The 26,422-nt window shown below is 42.5% G+C and overlaps 1 protein-coding gene across 1 annotated transcript in view; it reads right to left on the bottom strand.

Moving 5' to 3' along the window:
• The window catches only part of LOC125709580 (protocadherin-9-like), a 157,182-nt gene that overhangs the window by 45,021 nt on the left and 85,739 nt on the right, over positions 1 to 26,422 (bottom strand). Inside the window, exon 4 of the mRNA XM_048978174.1 lies at positions 178 to 379. Within this exon, the coding sequence (XP_048834131.1) occupies positions 178 to 379 (202 nt within the window). The remainder of the gene's footprint in view (positions 1 to 177; positions 380 to 26,422) is intronic.

Here is a 26,422-nt window from a genome sequence, read left to right as displayed (position 1 = left end):
AGCACTCTTGCATCGAAAGATGATATACTCTGGGTATAATGCACAGACATAATAAAAAGAGCGGGTTTAGGAAGTTATGTAGTAGAGCAGAAACTGGTTTTCTTGCCTCTACCAACCTCAGGTAGGTTCTGCAAAAATCACATTTCTGTGTCCAGAGGAAGGTGGCGAGATACTCACCAGAGTTGGGGTCAGAGTTGCCGTCTGCCTCAGTCCGTTTGTCGGGTGAAGCCTGTTCGTAAAAATCCTCCTGCGGCTGAACCAGAGGGAGAGGATGTGAGAGGAGTGTTCCACTGCCTACTGGCTCGTGGTCTCCTAGACCACTGTCACTGCAGCTTTCCTGGGAGCCGTCGGGCAGGTGGAAGGTTACACGCCGCTGCGACTAGAACGAAGAGCACAAGACAGAGGTGTTAGAGCTCCTCGCCTTCTCAGCGAGGAGAGGGATGGTGAGGTTCGGGATCCAGACTGATAGCTGTCAGAAACATTTGAACAGCTACGCTTGGGAAGCTAGGAGAGAGAATAGCTGACATGCTTTTAGATTTAAACAGAAGTTGCCATACACAGTTATACAATATGTTCAGTCCAGTGCGAGTCGAAGCCGAAGTGGAGCCCCGGGAGGCCCCAGCACCAGACCTTGTCCAGACAAGCATTTCTTCTGAATCGGTGCCTGAGGAGGTGGCCACCTCCCCCACCTGGCTGTCTGGCACCGGCTCAACCCAAACATAATTAATAATCTCCTCCATTCAACGTCTTGTTTATATTTCAGATTATGCTTATAATACAAAAAAAGAATAATATATCAGGCAAAGTAAATATTTCTAGTTCGGATGTATTCATAACATGCCTTTTTACAATCTATTCATATTTACTAATTTTATTAGAAAATATAGTGCATAAAGATGTACACTGCAGAACAAAGTTTACTATTTTGGTGTAGATTAACCTAAACTGCAATAAATGTGGTATCTTATGCGTAAGTCTGACACGTGACAATGACCAAATATAAGCAAAATGTAATAAATACAAATATATTTATTACATAGTCTCGCGAGAGGATAATATAATATAATATAATTCAGCAAAACAAGTTAAAAGGCAAAAGATATATGTATCTTTGCACACATCTTACAACCAAAGGCCATTAAAAATGAATATGCATCATCTCGGATAACCCCTCATCCATTCCGGGGATACACGACGCACACGGCATAGCATGTCCTGGACGGGATGTCAGCCTATCAGCAGGGCAACATTTCCACACTTAAAAGTCTCCAATTCACTGAGCCACGTATGTTTGTACTGCTAGAGGAATCCGGTGCACACATGGCGAGCGACAAACTGCGCACGAACTGGACATGAGGCGAGTCTGAAACCCTCAGCCTTCATAATTATTTAAGCTTTTTAAGTATTGGTGATGTGGGACTGAAATCGTACTGTCTAATCGTATTTGATAAAATGCTCCCTCCTATAACCAATGTGTGACACATGTCACGTCATAAGTTATTATTTCACTGAAATAGGCTTGCCAGACAATTTATTTAAGCCATGTTCAATTCTGAAGGCAGCTAACCATGCTTTCAGACCTACACATTTCTCTGCCTAGCAGTCACTTGTAAAAGTATAAGTGTTAGACACTTACTCCATTCCCTCTGCCAATTTCTCAGCCATAATGGCTTATCATGCTTGTCACGGCTCATTTCAAGCTTGCTTTTAATGTGCAGTGTGCTAAATATGGTTTCAGTTACGTTAGCACAAAACCGTCATTCTTTCTAAACTGGAAACGCTATTGCAGTACAACCCCGTTTCCAGAAAAGTTGGGACACTGTGTAAAATGTAAATAAAAACAGAATGCAATGTTTTACAAATCATCTAAGCCCGTATTTAATTGAAAATAGAACAAGCACAACACATTGAATGTTGAAACTGAGAAATGTTATTGATTTATGACAAATATTTGCATAATTTTAATTTCAGCACATTTAAAAAAATTTCAGTAAAAGGTTGGAAAAGTTGTGTGATGCTAAAACAAAACACCTCGCTGAATATCTCACATGTAATTATTTGGCAACAGGTCAGTAAGATGACTGTGTATAAAGAGAGCCTCCCAGAGAGGCAGAGTCTCTGCAGTGAAGATGGGGAGAGGTTCACCACTCTGTGCAGTGAAGATGGGGAGAGGTTCACCACTCTGTGCAGTGAAGATGGGGAGAGGTTCACCACTCTGCGAAAGACTGCATGTGCAAATTGTGCAACAATTTAAGAATAATATTCCTCAACTTAATATTGCAATTAAATTGGGAATTTCATCAACTATGGTACATATCATAAAAAAAATTCTGATAATCCGGAGAAATTTCTGTATGCAAGGCCGAAAACCAACACTGGACACCTGTGGTCTTCAGGTCCTCGGGCAGCACTGCATTAAGAACAGACAAAATTCTATTGCGGAAATCACCGCATGGCTCAGAAACACTTCTGATAACCATCATCTATGAAGATGCTTTGTCGCTGCATCCACAAATGCAGGATGAAACGCTACCATGCAAAGAAGAAACCATATCTAAACGTGATCAAGAGGCATTGGCATGTTCTCTGGGCCTGAGCTCATTTACGATGAACGGAGGCAAAATGGAAAATTTGTCCTGTGGTCTGACAAATCAAAATGTCAAATTCTTTAGTCCTCCAGACTAAAGAGGAGAGGGACTGTCCGACTTGTTATCGACGGACAGTTCAAAAGCCAGCTTCCGTGATGGTATGGGGGTGCATTAGTGGGCATGGCTTGGGTAGCTCGCTCATCTGGGAAGGCACCATTAATGCTCAATGGTGTATAATGGTTTTGGAGCAAGTCATGCTGCAATCCAGGCAGCATATTTTCCAGAGATTTATAAATCATTGTATTATTTCTATTTTTATTTATTTATTACACAGTGTCCCACTCTTTTGGAAAGGAGTTGATTTATTGGTTACTACACCTCAACCATGCAAAATGCCCAGGTAGTTAAGGAAGAAACAAATAAAATCTGCTGTATCTTTCAGAAATTAATTTAATTAAGATAATCAAGTTAATGAATATTTTAAGGAAAGATATTTTTATTAAAGATGTTCAAATCAGGATGGACCATATATATAAACATATAGTGGTCTTCATTCCAAGTGCTTCCCCTGACCTAAATGATCCTTGGTCTGATTCCCTGGAGTGTTGTAGCACTAATACATCAAAGCAGATTGCAGCATTGGTAGCTTGCCAAGTATTCTTGGTGCTAATGTGGCTCTTGTGTGTGATATGTCATAGATTCACGGCGGCTCTGGATAACTAGTCGAGTCAGAAGGCACGAGATTCAAGGAGTGTATGTGCCTGCAATATGATGCAGAATCTGCTCCATTCACGTCTTTCAGACAAAGCCTATTAGACACAAAATTAAATAATGCGAGATAAAACAGCAGCGATAAATTTAAATAAATAAAATGATGAAAATCATCATGAAAAACTTGTTTTTTAAATTAAATATGAGGTAAACACGTATGTGTATATATATATATGTATATATATGAAATCTGTTTTCTATTGTGTTGAAAAAGCATTGCAGAGGTATGCAGGCTATAAATATGTTATAAACACATGCTTTTGATAATATGTGTGTCTTAACAATCTCAAGCTGAATAGTGCTAATGAAAAAGCTCTAGGAATGTGTAGATTTTTTAAATATCTGCATAAATCAATCTATAATTGTCAGTCGTTGCCCATGTGTAAGACACTAATCGAATAAGTAGAATAAGTAGGTGTTTGTGTCTGTTTAGCATGTAGCATCGCTTCCAAGTCGACATCAGATGGAGTGAAGTCTGGTTGTATTTTGAGAGTTTTACTTTAATTTTCAACATTAAGTTAAGTTAAGAAAAATGGAATCATTATGTATGAGATTCAAACAAACACTTTTCCCCTTATATTTACCACTCAAAGCTAAGGCCAAAATACAAATTGGCAAACTGGGAAAATAAGAAGAAAAGGAAAGATGAAACTACGTTAAGCAAGTGTGAGTTTTAATGACAGCTTTAGGGCACATAATTTTACCAAATCTCAGAGGGAAAGAAGTCAAGAAGATCAGCCAACAGTGGCAACACCTCCCACTCAATAGATACAGGATCTAAGAAACGAAGTCAGTTATCTATTCCTTTGTTAGAGCAAATGAATGCCTACAAGTCACACTACACCCACATTCGCTCCATGTACTGTTTACAAGCCGAGCCGAACCATTACAGTCTATCTGATATAAATAAATTCTGCTTTCTATAGTATTGTGCTTTTCAACTGTGATGGAAGCAAAAACGTATGCAGAATTAATGTTTTTATGCATTTATTTTTTCCATGTTTAGTCATTCAATTGCTAAACCCCATTGTTAAAATTAATATCACACTATTCACTTTACAGTTGTTATATACTTGGGATACAAAAAAGCGAAGTTTAAGGCAATGAATGAGAACCATCACATGACACCATCTGCTACAGGAACTAAAGCAAAATGTATCCGTTTTGCTGCTACTACAAATACTCAAATTCAACGATGCTTGGAAATCCAATGAGAATTGCAAAGAGCAGAATGTTCAAATGCACTTTCTAAAAGACACTGAAGGAGGAATCACAGTGTGATTACCCAGCTGGCCTAAATGTTACTCTCATAGTATGACATACATCAGAAACTCTAATAGCTTGCTCAGGTCTCCACATCCAAGCACCAGAATAAAAACACCCACGCCTTAAAATGCACAGAGAGGAGAGCTAAATTCACACCAAAACTGGCAACTACACTGATCAGGTGACATTGTGGAGAGAGAGAGCAATGGGCACACTGAGTGTAGGTGGAGCTCGTGTGGAAAAATGAAAGGTGGAGTGAGTAGTGCTAAGAAAAAGTCTTTACGCTAATCCATGTGCTACAAGAGGGGTGTGATCTCTAAAACAGCCGAATTGCGGAGTGAAAGTGACAGACATCTAGGTAAGCCTGGACAGGACAGGACCGGGCAGGACAGGGCAGGACTGGACAGGGCAGTGCAGGACAGGGCTGGACAGGGCAGGGCAGTGCAGGACAGGGCAGGGCAGTGCAGGACAGGACAGGACAGGGCAGGGCAGGGCAGGACAGGGCAGGACAGGACTGGACAGGGCAAGGCAGCCCAGGACAGGGCAGGACAGCACAGAGCAGGAAAGGACAGGGCAGCGCAGGACAGGACAGGGCAGGGCAGGGCAGGACAGGGCAGGACAGGACAGGACAGGACAGGACAGGACAGGGCAGGACAGGGCAGGACAGGACTGGACAGGGCAAGGCAGCCCAGGACAGGGCAGGACAGGGCAGGGCAGGGCAGGACAGGACAGGACAGGACAGGACAGGGCAGGACAGGGCAGGACAGGACTGGACAGGGCAAGGCAGCCCAGGACAGGGCAGGACAGCACAGAGCAGGAAAGGACAGGGCAGCGCAGGACAGGACAGGGCAAGACAGAACAGGACAGGGCAGGGCAGGGCAGGGCAGGACAGGGCAGGACAGGGCAGGGCAGCTCAGGACAGGACAGGGCAGGGCAGGGCAGGGCAGGACAGGGCAGGACAGGGCAGGGCAGCTCAGGACAGGACAGGGCAGGACAGGACTGGACAGGACAGGGCAGGGCAGCCCAGGACAGGGCAGGACAGCACAGAGCAGGAAAGGACAGGGCAGCGCAGGACAGGACAGGGCAAGACAGAACAGGACAGGGCAGGACAGCTCAGGACAGGACAGGGTAGGAAAGGACAGGACAGGGCAGCACAGGACAGGCCACCATAGGACAGGGTAGGACAGGACAGGGCAGCACAAGGCAGGATTGGACAGGGTAGGACAGCACAGGACAGCGTAAGGCAGGACAGGACAGGGCAGCACAGCGTAGGACTTAATAATGTACACTTAAACAAAAACACCAAATGTGTTTCATGACTGTTTTTCACAACTTCTTGACTGCACCTTATGCTGTCTTGCCCTGTCATTGCAGTTGTGTAGTCCTGTCTTGTATGTATTGTATTGCTTTTTGCGCACCATGGTCCTGTGTGCTGTATATATGCTGGAAATGTCAACTAAACCTAATTGACCTGACTTGACTTGATGACTTACGAATATGATAAGAACACAGCAGACCAAGTCAAAGGTTATTATAAAAATGGGTGATTATTTGTGTTTGGTGTCTCACAACAAGGCCAGCATTTCTGTGAATTGTGATATTATATAAGTGGATCCTGTCGGACATGTGGCACCTGTGACTTCGCCCCGTGTTCACACAGATTACCTTTCAAATTCCAGAAGCATGCAGTTAGTTTAATTTGTGTCTTTAAATTACACTGATTGTGTGAATATGAGCCCTGCGATGGACTTAACATGGAGTTACTCTCTGAAAACGAGAGATTTTATTTTATATATCCACTCCTTTTATCACTCTGTATCCTGCATATGGAATATTCCAAACGCTGCCGGTGAAGATGAGAATGCTTTTCCCCCCTGAATAAACAGTTTATTTACATGTCACAATCTCACCTTTTCTTATCTGCCTACCTGACACTAAAGGGCACCGGTAGTTTACAGTACATGGAAGGTTCTGGAATCAGCCTCAAACATACTAAATTCCAGATTAGTATAATCAGTACAGACGTGGACAAATTAGTTTATACCCTTACAGATCATTGAAACAATGCTTCATTTCTCCTTAAAAGTGATTAATTTAAAAGCATTTGTCTAATTTATACCTGCGTGCCTTTAGTATGTGATCGAGTAAACCAATAGAATTGTGAAAAGAAATAATTTATTGTTTATTTTACAAAGATATGCTAAAATAGTATGGACAGATTTGTTGGTAACCCTAAAGAGACAGTTCATCCTTGCATTTTAGTCATGTTTCAAACTAAGTGTTTGACCTTAATTAGTATCACAGGTGCCTTCAAGCTTTTCATCAGCCATTCAGGATATTTAAACTTAAAGAACATGCTACTGTGTTGTTTGGTATCATTGTGTACGTCACACTCAACATGGACCAGAGACAGCAATGGAGTGAGCTGCTCAGAAAGGAGATTATAGATAACCATGTTAAAGGCAAAGGCTATAAGACCATCTCCAAGCAGCTTCATCTTCCTCTGATCACAGTTGCCAATATTATTAAAAAGTATTAGGTTCATGGGAATGTAGCCAATCTCCCCGGATGTGGACATAAGAGGAAATGCAAGCCCAGATTGATCAGAAGGACATTGTGGATGGTAAAGGAAGCCACGAGCCAAGGAGACCATCCAAAACTATTCAAGCTGAGCTCCAAGGTTAAGATACGTCACTTTCTGATCATAACATCCATCACATTTTTAACAATAATGGGCTCCATGAAAGAAGACCCAGGAGGGCTCCACTATTGACAGAAAACCATAAAAACGTAAAAAAAGCCAGAGTGGAATTTCCCAAAATGCATGTTGACAAGCTCCAGAGTTTCTGGGAAAATGTTCTTTAGACTGATGAGACAGAACTGGAAATTTATGGCCAGTCACATCAGCTCTTTGTTTACAGAAGGAAAAAATGAAGCTTTGAAAGAAAAGAACAGCATACCTACTGTGAAAGCTGGAGGACCACCTGGTATGGGGAACCGTGAATCTGTGCAGGGACTGTGCAGGGTCTCAAGACTACCAAAGCATCCTTGAGTGAAACATACTGCCCAGTGTCAGCAAGGTCACTCTCAGTTGCAAGTCATGGGTCCTCCAACAGGATAATGACCCAAAACATACAGCTAAAACCACTGAAGAATGGCTGAGAAAAAAAAAATAAAATTGGACTATTCTGAAATGAGACCAGATCTTAATATTAATATCTACGATCTATGGAAAGATCTGAAAATTGCTGTGTGGAGATGCCACCCTTCAAAACGGAGACAGCGTGAGCGCTGAGGAAGAGTGGGCCAAATTACCTGTCGGCAAATGCATCTCATTTTGAAATACAGGGATCGCTTATTGGCAGTGATTGCTGATGATTCTGATTTGTGTTAAATATGGAATAAACAATAAAGGATGCCATTAAACATTTGTTTGTTTCAAGTTATTTCAGAAATAGTGATGTGTTTTTGTGTAAGGGTACCAACAAATTTGTCCAAGTCTGTATGTACATAACATGCAATTGACTCTACCTACTCTCTGCTTTTTTTCACTTTTATCATTAAATGATAAACAGTCTGCTCCACAACATCTGCATAATGCCACAACGCCATGTATGCCAAATCAATCTCTGTGGTGCATTCCTCATGTCGCTTTCAATTTCACTTCAATGAGCAAACATGAATGAACTGAAAATCAAGGCAGCCTTTGGAGTGACATGCTCATTTATGTTTAAATGTCTAGCGTGTTAGGTTTCATTTGCATGTGTGTGGCTTAAATTTCATTCATTTATCAGAGGGGTCCCCATCCAGTCCAGGGTGACACAGGGCGCTGAGACTCCGGTCCCCATCCAGTCCAGGATGACACAGAGCGCTGAGATTCCGGTCCCCATCCAGTCCATGGTGACAGAGAGCACTGAGACTCCGGTCCTAGTCCAGTCCACGGTGACAGAGAGCGTTGAGACTCCGGTCCCCATCCAGTCCACAGTGACAGAGAGCGCTGAGACTCCGGTCCCCGTCCAGTCCACGGTGACAGAGAGCACTGAGACTCCGGTCCCCGTCCAGTCCACGGTGACACAGAGCGCTGAGATTCCGGTCCCCGTCCAGTCCACGGTGAGAGAGAGCGCTGAGACTCCGGTCCCTGTCCAGTCCAGGGTGACACAGAGCGCTGAGACTCCGGTCCCCGTCCAGTCCACGGTGCCACATATCACTGAGACTCCGGTCCCCGTCCAGTCCACGGTGAGACAGAGCGCTGAGGCTCCGGTCCCCGTCCAGTCCACGGTGAGACAGAGCGCTGAGACTCCGGTCCCCGTCCAGTCCACGGTGCCACAGATCGCTGAGACTCTGGTCCCCGTCCAGTCCACGGTGCCACAGATCGCTGAGACTCCGGTCCCCGTCCAGTCCACGGTGACAGAGAGCGCTGAGACTCCGGTCCCCGTCCAGTCCACGGTGACACAGAGTCCTGAGATTCCGGTCACCGTCCAGTCCACGGTGACACAGAGCGCTGAGACTCCGGTCCCCGTCCAGTCCACGGTGACGCAGAGCGCTGAGATTCCGGTCCCCGTCCAGTCCACGGTGCCACAGATCACTGAGACTCCGGTCCCCGTCCAGTCCACGGTGACACAGAGCGCTGAGACTCCGGTCCCCCTCCAGTCCACGGTGACACAGAGCGCTGAGACTCCGGTCCCCCTCCAGTCCACGGTGACACAGAGCGCTGAGACTCCGGTCCCCGTCCAGTCCACGGTGACAGAGAGCACTGAGACTCCGGTCCCCGTCCAGTCCACGGTGACACAGAGTGCTGAGATTCCGGTCACCGTCCAGTCCACGGTGACACAGAGCGCTGAGACTCCGGTCCCCGTCCAGTCCACGGTGCCACAGATCGCTGAGACTCCGGTCCCCGTCCAGTCCACAGTGCCACAGATCGCTGAGACTCCGGTCCCCGTCCAGTCCACGGTGACAGAGAGCGCTGAGACCCTGGTCCCCCTCCAGTCCACGGTGACACAGAGCGCTGAGACTCCGGTCCCCGTCCAGTCCACGGTGACACAGAGCGCTGAGATTCCGGTCCCCGTCCAGTCCACGGTGACACAGATCACTGAGACTCCGGTCCCCGTCCAGTCCACGGTGACACAGATCACTGAGACTCCGGTCCCCGTCCAGTCCATGGTGACACAGATCACTGAGACTTCAGTCCCTATCCATCCCAAAAGTTTCGTCTCATATAGAAAAATAAAAGATCCTCAATCCATGAAAAAATGTTAATTGTTCCATACTGTTCATATTTTGTACCCCCCCCCCGACAAATGTTATTGTTGGGGGCCAAACTTGACCCCTCTGCCGCCCTGTCCATTTTACTGGTCATCGGAATAAGGCTGGGAAACCCTAATTTCCATAAACTCAGAAGAAATGGTTAGTGCTAAAACATAATCCCTGGGCATTTCATAGCGAAAGACAAGTCAGTTACCTATAGAAGGCAAAACACTGCTGTTCATAGATCTAACTGTTCATTAATGGCATATAATGAAAAAATAAAAATATGCTCTTCTGTTTGTTATTCCTACTAGGTGAACTTAATTTAATTTTAGTTAAATCCAAGTAAACTGAGGCAGATTACTACAAGCAGCTGGAACGTGAATGGATGGTGCACTACATCACTAAAGGACCATTCACTTACATACTGCTGTTTTTTAAATATCAGCAACCAGAATATTTGTGCTTAAGCGACTATCAACCAGATGATAATGTTTAACCCTATTTTAAGGGTAAAGTAGATATTGGTCATGCATTAAACACGTGCAAGAACATTTGGGTGTCTGCTCATGTCCTCTGGATCCTTTCTCCACACTGATACTCCAGCAGTGCTTGGGTGTCTGCTCATGTCCTCTGGATCCTTTCTCCACACTGATACTCCAGCAGTGCTTGGGTGTCTGCTCATGTCCTCTGGATCCTTTCTCCACACTGATACTCCAGCAGTGCTTGGGTGTCTGCTCATGTCCTCTGGATCCTTTCTCCACACTGATACTCCAGCAGTGCTTGGGTGTCTGCTCATGTCCTCTGGATCCTTTCTCCACACTGATACTCCAGCAGTGCTTGGGTGTCTGCTCATGTCCTCTGGATCCTTTCTCCACACTGCTACTCCAGCAGTGCTTGGGTGTCTGCTCATGTCCTTTGGATCCTTTCTCCACACTGATACTCCAGCAGTGCTTGGGTGTCTGCTCATGTCCTCTGGATCCTTTCTCCACACTGATACTCTAGCAGTGCTTGGGTGTCTGGTCATGTCCTTTGGATCCTTTCTTCTCACTGATACTCTAGCAGTGCTTGGGTGTCTGCTCATGTCCTCTGGATCCTTTCTCCACACTGATACTCTAGCAGTGCTTGGGTGTCTGGTCATGTCCTTTGGATCCTTTCTTCTCACTGATACTCTAGCAGTGCTTGGGTGTCTGCTCATGTCCTCTGGATCCTTTCTCCACACTGATACTCTAGCAGTGCTTGGGTGTCTGCTCATGTCCTCTGGATCCTTTCTCCACACTGATACTCTAGCAGTGCTTGGGTGTCTGCTCATGTCCTCTGGATCCTTTCTCCACACTGATACTCTAGCAGTGCTTGGGTGTCTGGTCATATCCTCTGGATCCTTTCTCCACACTGATACTCTAGCAGTGCTTGGGTGTCTGCTCATGTCCTTTTGATATGCTACCAGTGCTTTGGATCCTTGTGGACAAAGAGCAGCAAACTCAACAAACCCGTCGTTCAGTTATGGAGATCAACAGAATAGTTTTAGATTATTGTTTAACATTATCACCCTTTATATAATGTAATATGCAGAATAATAAGTAAAAAAAATAATAATAGAATTACAGCGCACATCCCGATGGGGTGTTAGTTCATTACAGGACATACTTTATGGGGGATTTTCAGACACAGATTTTCCTCACCACATATTGTTTGACTGTGGGAAGAAATCATAGTGAAAGAAAGCAAAGCAAAAGAACTCCTGCTAGTGGCACACAGCGACACCAACGTGGAAACTGAAAGCCAATCCCCTTGGGCGTGAGGCCATACCACTGCTCATTGTCAGAATTTTAATTGGAAAATAGTCCAAATCAGGCTTCAGAGTCACAAGTTGACCACAGAGGCATTAAAATCAACATAATTTACCCAAGATATCACTGCCTCAGTAGGCAGTAAGTAAACTAGCAGGCTGTTCCCTTTGCTTATACTGATACCCTTGGGAAGCCAAAGGGCTAGAAAAGTCATACCGCTAGTAAAACTCTGCAAATATCGAACCAATTAACTAGCTGGAAAATGAATTAAATGAGCTGTGATAATGCACCAGACAAAGACATCTTATGATGTTCTGAAGATTCACTTAGTGATTCAATAAGATTCACCTCAAGACCTTTACACTCATCAGGACACCAAATGAAAGCAAAGGGACCAAGTTCTTGCCGCTGTGGAGGTTTATTTCTGCTGAGACCTCAAAGACTGTCTGAGCTTTTAACTAAAATATTTTATGTTATTTTTTTCCTTTGAGGATCTATCAGAAACACTATCCTTTGCTAGAGTTCATTGAAATGTTGTCCTTAAGAAAATAAAATAAAATGAAAGCTGCAATATAATGAGAACAATCCAGGCTTTATTGTGTATTTTGCGTTTATGTTAAATGCTAGTATTCAGTGTTACATAATACATGCACTTGCTTTTAACAGCGACTGTGTTTTCTGACAATGAAAACAATATTATGTGATACTTTAAGTCTTAAATGTTTCATGTCCAGATTTCAATTTTTTGAGTTGTACAGGAGGCTGTTCATGATAATTCAATTTAATTCAATTTTATTTGTATAGTGCGTTTTCACAACATTACATTGTCTCAAAGCACTTTGCAGAATCCCCACCCAAAGCCCCCAGTTAGTAAGCCAGAGGCGACAGTGGCAAGGAAAAACTCCCTAGAAGGAAGAAACCTTGGGAGGGACCAGACCCAAAGGGGCAGCCCATCCTCCAGGGCGCAGCAGAGGAAGCCCTAACCCTTACCAGACCCAAAGGGGGAGCCCATCCTCCAGGGGGCAGCAGAGGAAGTCAAATGAGCAAGATGCATGATAAGCCTACTATACTGGAATGGCTGCTGCAGGCCACAGAGACAAGATGTCAACTTGCGGATATCAACAAATTGCTCACATCTGAAAGGTATTTTGCAGTGCTATAAGGTCACCTATGCCCCCAATGCTTTTTGTTATACTTTGCAAATATTTCTAGAAGTGTGGGGTACACTTCTTCTAAAACCTGCAGAAATCCATCACTGTGTTTTCTATAAATATGTATTGTGCACTGGATCTTGGAGGAAGCCTGGGGCTCGTCCGAGGCCACAAGGAAGGAGATGCCCTGCACTGCATGGCAGCCGTCACTGCAACGAAAAACAAAACGCTGACAATGGAGACAGCAGAGCTGTGCATTACCTACTAGATAAAAAGCTCAAAAAAAGCATCGTGGTGAACTTTGTCATTAAAACTGAGGAGTATAAGACGTGTCACTGAAATAATCACTACTGACCAGTTTTCAGCAGAAAGGTCTCAATCAGCAGTGGGGTAAAAAAACAATTACAAGGATTTAAAGTTATAAACTGGCTATTAGAAAACCATGGATCAGGATTACCTTGTGAGTACAGCAAATATGCATTTTTTTCTGGGTGGTTCCTCATGAGATTAGCTGAAATCCTTTCTAACATATAAAGGCCTGCTGAGATTTAACACAGCTTCAATGTCCTTTTGCTAGTCATGTTTGGTAACATACACAGCACGTTCTTATGTAACAGAATATCACCAGTGCCACACACAGCTGAGGTGTGGATAGGCACAGACAGGCCTCACTGATATCTTAAAAACTTTTTAAAACTGTCATTGAGAATTTCATTGCCTCTCACCCTCAGATCTCATTAAAAATCTCCGATATCCCCTAATACCCGATGTTCCTTTAAATTGTGGAATCTTAATGAGGTCTATAAAATGTAGAATTTGCATAAGCTTATACTTATTTTCTCATGAACTGACAGTTTGGCCCGCAAGTCGAAAGCTGACATCATGCAGTTCTTTTATTCAGCTGCAGCATGATGCTACATTGATAAAACCAAATACAAGAAATCGTACTTTGAGACTTTTAAGCGTCTTTTAGTTTTTTTTTCTTTCACCCACTTTCACAACCCCGGTGTTTTGCACAGATTACAGCGTAGAGCACATAGATAAACACAGGTAATCCACAAAAAAGGGAAATTGCTTTTAATTTTGGAACAAAATCACTTTATTTGTTTAAGCTGATATCGATAATTCATCTCAATGAGCAAGAAAGAAAGAACAAAAGAAAGAGCAAGAAAGAGCAAAAGCGTCTCTTTCAGAGTCAATGCATATAACAAAAAGTACACTAAAGTATCCCCTCGCGATTAAATGGTAGATCGACACAGTTTGTGGCATCGCACTCCCAGTGTTACGGCTTCACGTCATCGTTCACATGTTCACGTGGAATTCCTCTGAGCACCATGCTTTGCTCCCACACTCCCACACTAAAACCATGCAAGGTGAATTAGTGTCTGCAAACTGCCATCAGTATGTAAGTGTGTGCGCAGGGCTCCACTGCTCGGATAAGCTGCAGTCTCACTATGCCCTGTATTGGATAAACAGTATGGAAGATGGATGGACATATAAAACCAAACAGTGTGTCTACAAGCCCTAGTGGCTCCACAAACAGAATCCATTTATCAATCCTGAAGCAGTGAATTGGAAGTAATGGGATTTTCATTATATCCCACAGCAATATTTGCTATACTTGTAACTACTCTCATTTATTTGGATTATTTTAATAATAATTTGGGAAAATGTATTTCCACAACTAAAGAAACTTTAAAACCACACATATAGCATTTGTGTATCTGTATACATAATTTAACTGAAACTAATTGACAGTAACTGCTTATCTAATAGTTCATCAATAATGGTAATGAACGGATACCATGGCAGTTGTATACAAAAATGCATAAAATTATGTTAAAAAGATCACAATAAATACAGAATTTACAGGAAAGCCAAGTTGGGATGCGGCAGACTGGTTAATTACAGACTATATTATAATTCTACGATATAATGATGAGCTCAAATGATAATTGGCCCTTTTCTTAGAACGGGCATCAAACTTTCATTAAGAACATAAAGGTTATAAATATGCTATTAATTTCAGCCTTATTAATCAGTTTCATGGCCAATGATCTTATTTCTGTGCAAGCTAATCATTTGGAAAATAAGAATGATCGCAGCCATTTGTTTGGTTACTGAGCATCCTTCATAGTTCTGTAGATATTTTTGTCCCACCAAGCTTGAAATGAAGACGGGAGGAATAATTTTGGGCAAAGGGTTATAATCGACAAGATAGACACCAATATCTTACTCACTAAGGTCTTTCTATATTCAAAAGACCATCAAGCCGAGGGCCATTGAGCTTGTATATTTTATGGTATTTGTGGACTCACTACAGACAGTTGTAGCATTCAAAAATGGTCCACAGGGACTTGGCCAAAACACAGATTGACCTAATTTCCTAAGTGTTAATAGGCCATGCTATAAGAAGTTTGGAAATACTGAGACTGTGATTTGAAGATGTTCTGAAAAAAGAAGTTATTTAATTAACCTATTTCTATTTCTTTTTCTCTGTGGCTTTGAAGACAAATGATAGTCTTAATATGACTGCATAAATATTAATTTAAGCAGTTAATCCAAGATTTGACCAACAACAGAAATGAGGGCAGTTAAAGAAGAATTACAGTGAATTATAAAGTTCAACATTTAAATGAGCGTAGTTCCTGCTCTGGGATATGGTTCCTGGCTTCTTGTTGAAACATAACAAACTGCGAAGGGATATGAATAATTGGACAAGTTTTATTTGAATGTTCTGGATTTTTAATATTTAAATATAATATAAATATAAACATCATTTGGAGGAAAGGCTATTGAAATTGACACAGACAACAGCGCAAATGTGCAATGTCTGAAAATGTGACTAATCAATCCTAAAAAAGGACAGTAACATTCATTTTACCCACTATAAGATTCCACTCATTACGAAATGTCTCAGAACTATTTCACAACCTTTGAGCCTTTTTTTTTTATAAATGTGTGTGTGTTCTGTTCTTTGAAATGTAAAACATATGCAGAGATCAGTGCTTTATCTTTAATATACCTGTGGGACTCCACTGCATAACCAGTGGCAGTTTAAACTGTGTGATGATCTGTAAGGAGTCAGTCTGTAGTTTTGATCTCCCGGCACCTCTTACCTGCTCGGCCCCTGAAACACGCTAATCTCCAAGTTACACAGTGATGTGCCATTTATTAACACTGCTGATAGACCCACATTCCTCAGATTCAAGATGCACCTTCTACTGCAGCTCAGCTTGTGTCCCTTAATAACACAATTAAGCTTCATCCCCATTATTCAGTGCAAAAATGTTAAATAACATCGCCGACATACCGTCCAGCTGGACTGCGATTTTTGTGCTGTGTGACTCTCGAGCTGAATAGCGTCAGCTCACAAAGAAAATGTACCTACAGTAGTTGTTGCATATTTTATGTTCTCTATTATACCAAGATAGTTGTAGACTGAAATAAATAAAGATCCAATTAAATAATAAAAATATATTGTGGTAGTATACATATATGACATGTGTAATCCTTAAGCATATATTTTCTTTGTTCATTTAACTAGAAAATCATGATTATTTCAGAGTAATATATAACATCAGTCTACTAACACTGAACTAGCTTAAAAGAAACATTGGGCATTTTTCTGTTATTTCTAACCACTAAATCCAATTAATAGGTTCAATGGCTATTCTCATGGTGGTCTACACTTGTGTTCCTGGCATCGCTCTTAACAGATCTGGGCCATGGCCAAAATATTCATGAAACCCCAGTTATCAGTTTTAATATAGTGTGAAAACTTCCCCTCACAAATAATTTCAGATGCATTTTAAATGACCGATCTGTGTGATAAGATAGATGACTCATGTCTAATGAAATTAATTACCATATTTCCTACTGGACACCCATAACATTTCCCAGAATGATTGAATTATTTTAGGATATTATTGTTTGCTTATTAAATCAACCTACATATCAAATCATTAAAGACCGGAGTGTCATGATTAGATCTGTATAGCTGTTGAGAACCGAAGAGCTATAACATTTTGTAATCACACCAACCTCTACGAACAGCTTATTATATAACTTAACAACAATAATGACATCATCATCATCATCATCATCATCATCATCATCATTATTATTATTATTGTACCACTTAATCTTCGCAGTCTACTTAGTAGCACAACAGCTGTTTTGTCTTGCTAATGTGTTTACGCTTTCTCATTGATTTCACTCATTTTCCACACACCCATTCAAACCAGTTAACATCTCACTGAAAAGCACGGACTTCATTGGGTAAGTGTATGCATACGTAACATAAAGAAAACAGATGACAGACAGTACCGTCATGAAAACCAATACCAGCAATACCAGTGTGAGACTGCAAGCTCACCATTATTCATTTGGTAAATGGTACTCAACCACCCATAAAGTACATAAAACGGCGTCACCTGTTATCTAAAGCAAAGACACAAGAAGGAAATATCATTGGTCAGAGAGTGATGGCCGCAACGGCAGGTCAGAAGTTTGCTAACATCACCTTGTGTGTGGCTGTCTCCAGTAATGACGTCCTTTTCCAAATATCAGTCGCTGGCCCTCATGTCACAGAGCACCCCGCTGATTTCCCGATGCACTCTATGAAAATATTAGTTTTACCAGAGGAAAGGGGGCTTTTCGGGCCTGGCTTGCCTCAGTTTGTCATTATTTAGGGCAATGTCTCCTTCCACCACTCTCAGCGTGGAAAGGAACTGCTTTCAGATGTAAAGTGTATTATCACCTGCAACATATCCAAATGTCTGTCTTGGAAGCAGTAAATGGCAGTCCGTATGAAGAGAACAGTATCAGGAGGGATACGCCTTGTAAGGAGGGATTATCTCCATCTAGTGTGATGCTGATAAGAACATGTGGCCTAATCGTCAGCACCAAATGGAATAAATTACAAATTCAGTTGGCATTTGTTCAAGAGTATGGAGGGGAAAAAAACAGATTTCTGAGTTTTTGGCATGACAGACTTTGCTTTTCCGCTTTTTGATGGGATTGGATATGCAGCATACAAGCTATGCTTTGAAATGCATGCCAAATGCAACTTGTCAAGGTGTGCAGTTCCTGGATGGTTTCAGAAATGGGAACAGAGAGACCGGCGCACAAGATAAAATATCTAAATAGTTCCATACAGTTCTGTAAAAATGTGTGGAGTATTGTATAAAAAGGGCTTTTCAAGGTGCAAGTTGCAAAAAGTGCAATAGGCTTGTTTATGTCTGGTGTGTAGCGCATTAACGCATAACAAAAGGAAATAGCACAACTGAAGGCTAAATGTATTCAAATTGAAGTATGTCGTTTGAATTTTACTGGCCATAGTTTAGTAACAGATTGAAATAATTTAGTTTATAAGTTGCACTCTTTGATAGTGAAGCTTGCTGTTGTTTGTTTGTAGTGCATGTTTAAGCTTTTTCAAGAAAGAAAAATAAAATATTTTTGACACACACTGGCCAAAAGTTGAAGCAAAACTAGTGGGAACAAAGCAAATGGTGAAAGCAGGCAATATGTGATCATTTTGGAATGTCTGGTCAGGTCAGGTTGGGGAACATGCACTGATGCAGCACGCTGCTGCACCCACCACATGGCGAAACTCCTCCACATCCCGGCTGGCGACCCCCCAGGCAGACACACACAGTCCAGTCCCACCCTCCGGAAATGGGCATCCATCTGCATCAGCCAGGTGTTATGTGGGCGTCTCCTCAGTCCGGTCCAGCCCCTTGGCTCCTCAACAATGAGGATCCTCAGGGAAACACGTCACATGGCTGTAGTGCCGTAGCTGACGCTCCCTCACAATGCAGGTCATGTGCCTCATTCGGGACTCGTCCAGCAACCTCTCATTTGACACGAAGTCAAACCAGTGGTACCCAAGGATTCTCTGAAGAGACATAGTACCGGAGGAGTCCAGTCTTCATCTAAGCTCTCTGGACAGTGTCCATGTCTCATAGCCATACAGCAAGACAGGGAGAACCAGGACTCTAAAGACTTGGACCCTCATCCTCTTGCAAAGATATCGGGAGCATCACACAACCCTTTCCAGCAACCTCATGAACCCCCCATGCTCTCCCAATCTATCTGCTGATTTCATATAAAGAATCACTAAAGACATGAATGTTGCTGCCGAGGTAAGTGAATCTCTCAATGAGGTCGGCACCTTCCCTGCAGACAGACACACTACTGATGGCTATGCCTAATAAGTCATTAAAGACCTGCCCTGCACCCAGTCCATCCAAGCATTGAACAAACTAGGAGCAAGAAGACACCCCTGGCGAACCTCACAATCAACTGGGTCTGTGTACCTCAGAGAGTGAAACTCTCCGAAATTCAGAGTTTATGAAGAGGAAGATGGTCATCTTGCTGGAGAGACAAGACGTTCCATGTGCCTACATGGATAGGCAACGTCAAACTGGGACCCGAGTGCCGGCATACAACAGTGAGGCCTCAGCACCACACCAGCCCCGATCCCCAACAGGCCTGAGCCTATTAGCTCTCCGACCATTTCAACTCTTCCAGGGATGAGGCCTCCGAGGGCTTCCCTCCATCCCCTTCAAGGTGCATGCAGCCTTCCTGTGGGCAGCTACAGCAGAGCTACTCCCAAAGAGAGCAGTAGGGTGTCATGCCTGTTTAGACTGAGCTGCTGTGAAGTGTTTTATGGTGGCTGGAGTGCAAATCCTGCCACAATCCCCCAGAATTGTTTCACTGCACGTTGTGTATATATATATATATATATATATATATATATATATATATTTTATTTTTTTATTTTGAATGTATTAAATCAAAAGGTATTTGATGGATCATGGATCATATGACTGCTTCTAAAAGGGGTCAGTTCTCCCATGCCCTTAAGTAAAAAAAGTAGGTAGCTGCGCATTTTTTCGACGTAGGCATATTTTCCCATCGATTTAAGTGCATTTGACCTTCTGAACGTAATGTCAAACACCATAAGGATGAAGATCGATGCCTGATTTCATTTTTAGATACATTGCCCCGAAAATGAAACAGCCGCAGTGTGTGGCAACAAAGGAAGCAAACGGCAGCTATAGACAATACTTTTGAACACAGTAACTCTAAAAGTATTCTATGGATCTTTTTGGCATCATATTGTATTGGTGAAGTACTGGAACTGATCAAGTGATCAACTGATCACTAAAACTCAGGCAGCACCACATAGTGACAGCATAGGTAAAAGCAGCTCAGACACTTCAAACTGTAAGCATGATAAATCAAAAATTATTTGTTAGAGCTTTTCCAGACTTTGCAGGCACATTGGATGAAGCAACACACTTAGACAGCAAAGAGAGGGATGATGTAAGATGATTAACGATGTTTAAACATTCAGATTGTGATTTCAGCCACCTGGGAAGATAAAGTCACTTGTTCACCAATATTCCTTGTTGTTTATGAGCAAAGAACTGGTCCAAGTGAAAGGACCAAGCTGATCAGTTATTTTACTGTACAAAAGGACTAAATGGAAACACTTCACTTTATACTATTATGGTCTTAATTAGTCGCAAACCAACTCTTAATGTACAAATTAACCACAAACCAAGTCTTACTCACAAGCAAATTACTGATTATATACTTAGCAGCAAGTCATTGAGCTCTGTGTTAACATACAGCTTAGTAACCATCACTTTATGGTGCACATAATCACTATCTACAGTACCTACTAGATATTGGTAAGTATGAACCGAATAAGTGGGTTTGCTCAAGTAAAAAAGAGACATGAGAACTTACCACTACTTCTATATTAGTATTAATTAATGTACATTTATATCAATCTCATGTTCCTTCATCATTAATGGTCACAGATCATTTATTTCAAGCCGTCACTCTATTTCTTAATATGTCTTTTGATTATATAAATTTTGTGAACTACAGAAGGAATAAATAATGAATAACACAAAAAGTGAAATACTGATTTCATCATTATTGAATCGTAACACATCTGTTATTTGAGGTACCTACCATATTTGCTCATGGTTTGTCTTTGAGTAGTAACTGTGCTACTAAGTTACTAAGACACTACACTGTAAAGTGCTACTGAACATATGAGTTGGAGTAATTTGGAATTACAGTTTGCACCCATCCCATATATTGCAGAAATAAAACGTCGTGGCCGATTATCAAGCCATATCAGATGGGATTTGTCTCAGAGTTTCAGGTCACGCAATCATGAGCTTCACTGAGTATTCTGTAAGCACTTTCGACTAAAGCATGATTTATTATAGTGTCAGCAGTTTTCCTGTAGCCTTACTGATCGTTTCTCAAAATTTTTGGTCATAGTGTAAAAGAGACATAACAAGAATATAGAAATACATAAAAAAATATTAGTAATATAAATGAAATTTTCAAACATGGGCACTGAAATATACACAAAGGAATATGAATAAACAGCTAACTGATGGGAAGAGATTAGGAAAAATGTGGAATTTGACCAAGTGGAATGTGACCAAGTGGAATGTGAAATAAATACTTTCAGACCTACGTATCACAAGGACTCACAGAATTCATGTAAAAACACATTTACCTTCCACATTTCCAGGTAATCCAGTACTTCTACGTATTATTAATTTATTATTGCTGTTGTTGTTGCTATTTGGCTTTCAGCATTAAACATTGCAGTAGGTCCAAAACTAATTTATTTTGTAATATGATTTATATCATGCAGTGCATAAACGAATATTCTGTCATAACTACTAAAGTAAAATACTCTCACAAAAAGATGGATAACACTTAATCTACATATAAAGAGCAGGGGCTGATGCAGCAGGTAACAGTACAATCTGCAGACAAAAAGGACGATAATAATAATAATAATAATAATAATAATAATAATAATGTATATGTGGACACAGTGATGATTTCTTAGGACAGGGGCCTGTATAACGAAGTAGGGTTTCTTGCTTAGCCTGATAACTTGTCAGATTTAAGTAAGTCTGAACTAAGTAAATGAAGATAAAATCCATTTAAAGTGGGATACATTAAATCCGGCAACTGTAAGCAAGAAATCCCGCTTTGTGATACAGACCCCAGGTTTACGATGAAACACTGCATGCAAAGACTGAAGCTTGACTCATTGTATACAGACATATACTCTGTGTCTATGTGTCTTATTTTCCTAATATTAAGCTTTACCGATCTAGTTAAAAATTCTGTTATAATATACTGGATATTTACATACACTGAGAATTTATGTCATAAACACTGTTTGTTTGATTATGCTAAAACAGACACATTGTGCATACTTCACTTTTACAGCACCAGAACATGAAAAAAATGAAGGAAATATGGAATTCTTCCATACAACAAATCACAGTGACCAAAAAGGTACCTTTGCGCGTTTCTTTCTTTTTTCCATTACAGAAACCCCACAAGGCTCAGTAGTCAAACTTAAGAAGCAATTAGTTTTAATGCTTGGTTCATTGTCTAGATTAAATCAGATTGCTTGTTCATAATGACAGATATCAATACAGATGAGTCTGTCAAGAGCTGCCATAGGACTGTGATTAGAGGTTCACTTTAACAGTACTGCAATTAAATATACTGCTGGAATTTAAAACTGTAACCCGTTGGCATTTAATTTAGGAATATTAGCCAAGTATTGGGGCGATGTAAAAGCCCATCGGCACTTTAATGCAGGAGGCCTTACAAAGCCGGGGATTAAATTAATCTGTTCTTCCCTCTGACCAAAACTCCATGCTCGAAGGGACAAGAGGCCGTTAACTGATTGTGAAGAGAAGGACCCTCCCCCATCCCAGCATCCTGTTAGCAATGTGTCTGCTGCTGCTGTTTGGCTGCAGTACAGGAGAGGAATCGTGAGCCTCTCTCTGCTGCTGTTTGTAGAATGAATGTGGATTTTTATCTGTGTCTGCCCTACGCCTTAGGATTACGAGGATTTCTATTGAACTTAAATTTTTACTCATTTTAATTGAAAGAATGATTCTTTTTAATAACCCAGTTCTTTAGTCATGTGGTTCCCAAACTTTTTTTTCTGGGGAATACACTTTTTAAAAATGACAGACCATTGGGACCCAATTTACAAAAGGGTTAGAAATCAATAGAAGAGCAAACATGTGCACAATGAACGATTCACTGCCATTTTCACATCATTTTGTATTACCTGGAATTGGTAAACCAGTCATTTCAAAGCGATATGGTAGCCCCCCCCCCCCCCCCCCCCCCATATCCGTGGCTTCAGTAACCATGGTTTAGTTGATCCGCAGATTGTTTTTTTTTTTTCATTGTACCTCTGTCCTTTGAGGAGAATAAAAAGTATGATTTTCGTTGGTCTGTCACCATTTGATTTTTTTTTTTTTTGCATTGCTTCTTGTCTCTTAAGAATTCGGGTAAAACGTCAGAGTTCCTTTATTTTGTTTGTTCACTTGAGAGGATACAGTTCTGCAGTGCTATACAATGATGTACAATGTCATTCATTATGTTATTATTGCTGTAGTAAGGTTGCTAATGTCTCACTGTGCGTAATTTATCAATTAAATATTACCATATGTATGTACACAAAAATCATGTATATGTGGAGTCCATTTATCGTATTTGGGCAGGTGGGAGGGGGCTGAGACTATCCCAGACACTGTAGCCACTATGGGAACAACACAGGATTGGGTGTCAACCCATCGCAGGGCACACACACACACTACTTAGATCTATGGGCAATTTATTAACTACCATTAACCTCTGCATGTTGTTGGACTGTGGGGAGAAAAGAGAGAACTTGGGGAAAACCCCACAATGGCATGGAGAGAACATGCAAACTCCACACACATGTGACCCAGGCGGAAACATGGGGAGAACATGCAAACTCCACACACATGTGACCCAGGCGGAAACATGGGGAGAACATGCAAACTCCAGACACATGTGACCCAGGCAGAAACATGGGGAGAACATGCAAACTCCACATATGGAGCCATGGCCGAGAATCAAACCCTTGGCCCAGGGGGTGAGAGACAACAGTGATAATCACTGTACCACCATCATGCCGCCTTGTGCTGTTAGTGATAATCACTGCGCCACAATGCCGTCCCGTGTTGTTAGTGATAATCACTGTGCCACCATGCCGCCCTGTACTGTTAGTGATAATCACTGCGCCACCATACCGTCCCGTGTTGTTAGTGATAATCACTGCGCCACCATACCGTCCCGTGTTGTTAGTGATAATCACTGCACCACCATGCCGCCCCATACTGTTAGTGATAATCACTGCGCCATCATGCCGCCCCGTACTGTTAGTGATAATCACCGCTTCAGCATGCCACCCCATGCTGTTAGTGATAATCACCGTGCCACCATACCACCCGTGCTGTTAGTGATAATCACTGCGCCATCATGCCGTCCCGTGTTGTTAGTGATAATCACTGCGCCATCATGCTGCCCCGTACTGTTAGTGATAATCACCGCTTCAGCATGACACCCCATGCTGTTAGTGATGATCACCGCGCCACCATACCACCCGTGCTGTTAGTGATAATCACTGCGCCATCATGCCGTCCCGTGTTGTTAGTGATAATCACTGCGCCATCATGCCGCCCCGTACTGTTAGTGATAATCACTGCGCCATCATGCCGCCCCGTACTGTTAGTGATAATCACCGCTTCAGCATGCCACCCCATACTGTTAGTGATAATCACTGCGCCATCATGCCGCCCCATACTGTTAGTGATAATCACTGCGCCATCATGCCGCCCCGTACTGTTAGTGATAATCACTGCGCCATCATGCCGCCCCGTACTGTTAGTGATAATCACCGCTTCAGCATGCCACCCCATACTGTTAGTGATAATCACTGCGCCATCATGCCACCCCATACTGTTAGTGATAATCACTGCGCCATCATGCCGCCCCGTACTGTTAGTGATAATCACCGCTTCAGCATGCCACCCCATACTGTTAGTGATAATCACTGAGCCATCATGCCGCCCCGTACTGTTAGTGATAATCACCGCTTCAGCATGCCGCCCCATACTGTTAGTGATAATCACTGCGCCATCATGCCGCCCCATACTGTTAGTGATAATCACTGTGCCATCACGCCGTCCCGTGTTGTTAGTGATAATCACTGCGCCATCATGCCGCCCCGTACTGTTAGTGATAATCACCGCTTCAGCATGCCACCCCATACTGTTAGTGATAATCACTGCGCTATCATGCCGCCCCGTACTGTTAGTGATAATCACCGCTTCAGCATGCCACCCCATACTGTTAGTGATAATCACTGCGCCATCATGCCGTCCCGTGTTGTTAGTGATAATCACTGCGCCATCATGCCACCCCATACTGTTAGTGATAATCACTGCGCCATCATGCTGCCCCGTACTGTTAGTGATAATCACCGCTTCAGCATGCCACCCCATGCTGTTAGTGATAATCACCGCGCCACCATACCACCCGTGCTGTTAGTGATAATCACTGCGCCATCATGCCGTCCCGTGTTGTTAGTGATAATCACTGCGCCACCATGCCACCCCATACTGTTAGTGATAATCACCGCGCCACCATACTGCCCCATGCTGTTAGTGATAATCACCGCGCCACCATACCACCCGTGCTGTTAGTGATAATCACTGCGCCATCATGCCGTCCCGTGTTGTTAGTGATAATCACTGCGCCACCATGCCACCCCATACTGTTAGTGATAATCACCGCGCCACCATACTGCCCCATGCTGTTAGTGATAATCACTGCGCCACCATACCGTCCCGTGTTGTTAGTGATAATCACTGCGCCATCATGCTGCCCTGTACTGTTAGTGATAATCACTGCGCCACCATACCGCCCCATGCTGTTAGTGATAATCACTGCGCCACCATACCGTCCCGTGTTGTTAGTGATAATCACTGCACCATCATGCCGCCCTGTACTGTTAGTGATAATCACTGCGCCACCATACCGTCCCGTGTTGTTAGTGATAATCACTGCGCCATCATGCCGCCCTGTACTGTTAGTGATAATCACTGCGCCACCATACTGCCCCATGCTGTTAGTGATAATCACTGCGCCACCATACCGTCCCGTGTTGTTAGTGATAATCACTGCGCCATCATGCCGCCCTGTACTGTTAGTGATAATCACTGCGCCACCATACCGCCCCATGCTGTTAGTGATAATCACTGCGCCACCATGCCGCCCGTTTGCCCTCCTTGGATCACTATTGGTAGGTACTGACCAGTTTTGAAAACGTTTTGTCTTTCTATGTGTAAACAGACTTGAGTGGGTCATACTTTGTAAGCAGGTCTCCTTTTCTGGCCTTGCAGTCAAGCCCCAGTCTTCAGTCGAACCCGAACTAAGGCTTCTTTGCCCCCCCACATGTTTCCACACTTGCCTTGTTTACTTGGATTCACATGCCCTGACCTTGTTTAAATGTTATTATTTTTTTGCATTTTTTTTTAATTCTCTTATTTTTTTGCTCTTGTTGGTCTCCCTGTCAGAAGAAAATAACAACCTTGTTAAACAATAAAGAGTAAAGCCAAAACAGACATGGTCACCATGGTCTTTTAAAGAAAAATAATCAGTTTTTTCTTCAATAATCCTGGCCCAACAGGTTCAAATAAATGTTGCACTTACTCGTATA

Source organism: Brienomyrus brachyistius, chromosome 16 (genome assembly GCF_023856365.1).
Source record: "Brienomyrus brachyistius isolate T26 chromosome 16, BBRACH_0.4, whole genome shotgun sequence".
In the NCBI taxonomy this organism is placed as follows: domain Eukaryota; kingdom Metazoa; phylum Chordata; class Actinopteri; order Osteoglossiformes; family Mormyridae; genus Brienomyrus; species Brienomyrus brachyistius.
The sequence above is the reverse complement of the archived record's forward strand: the minus strand, read 5'-3'. Positions and strand labels throughout refer to the sequence as shown.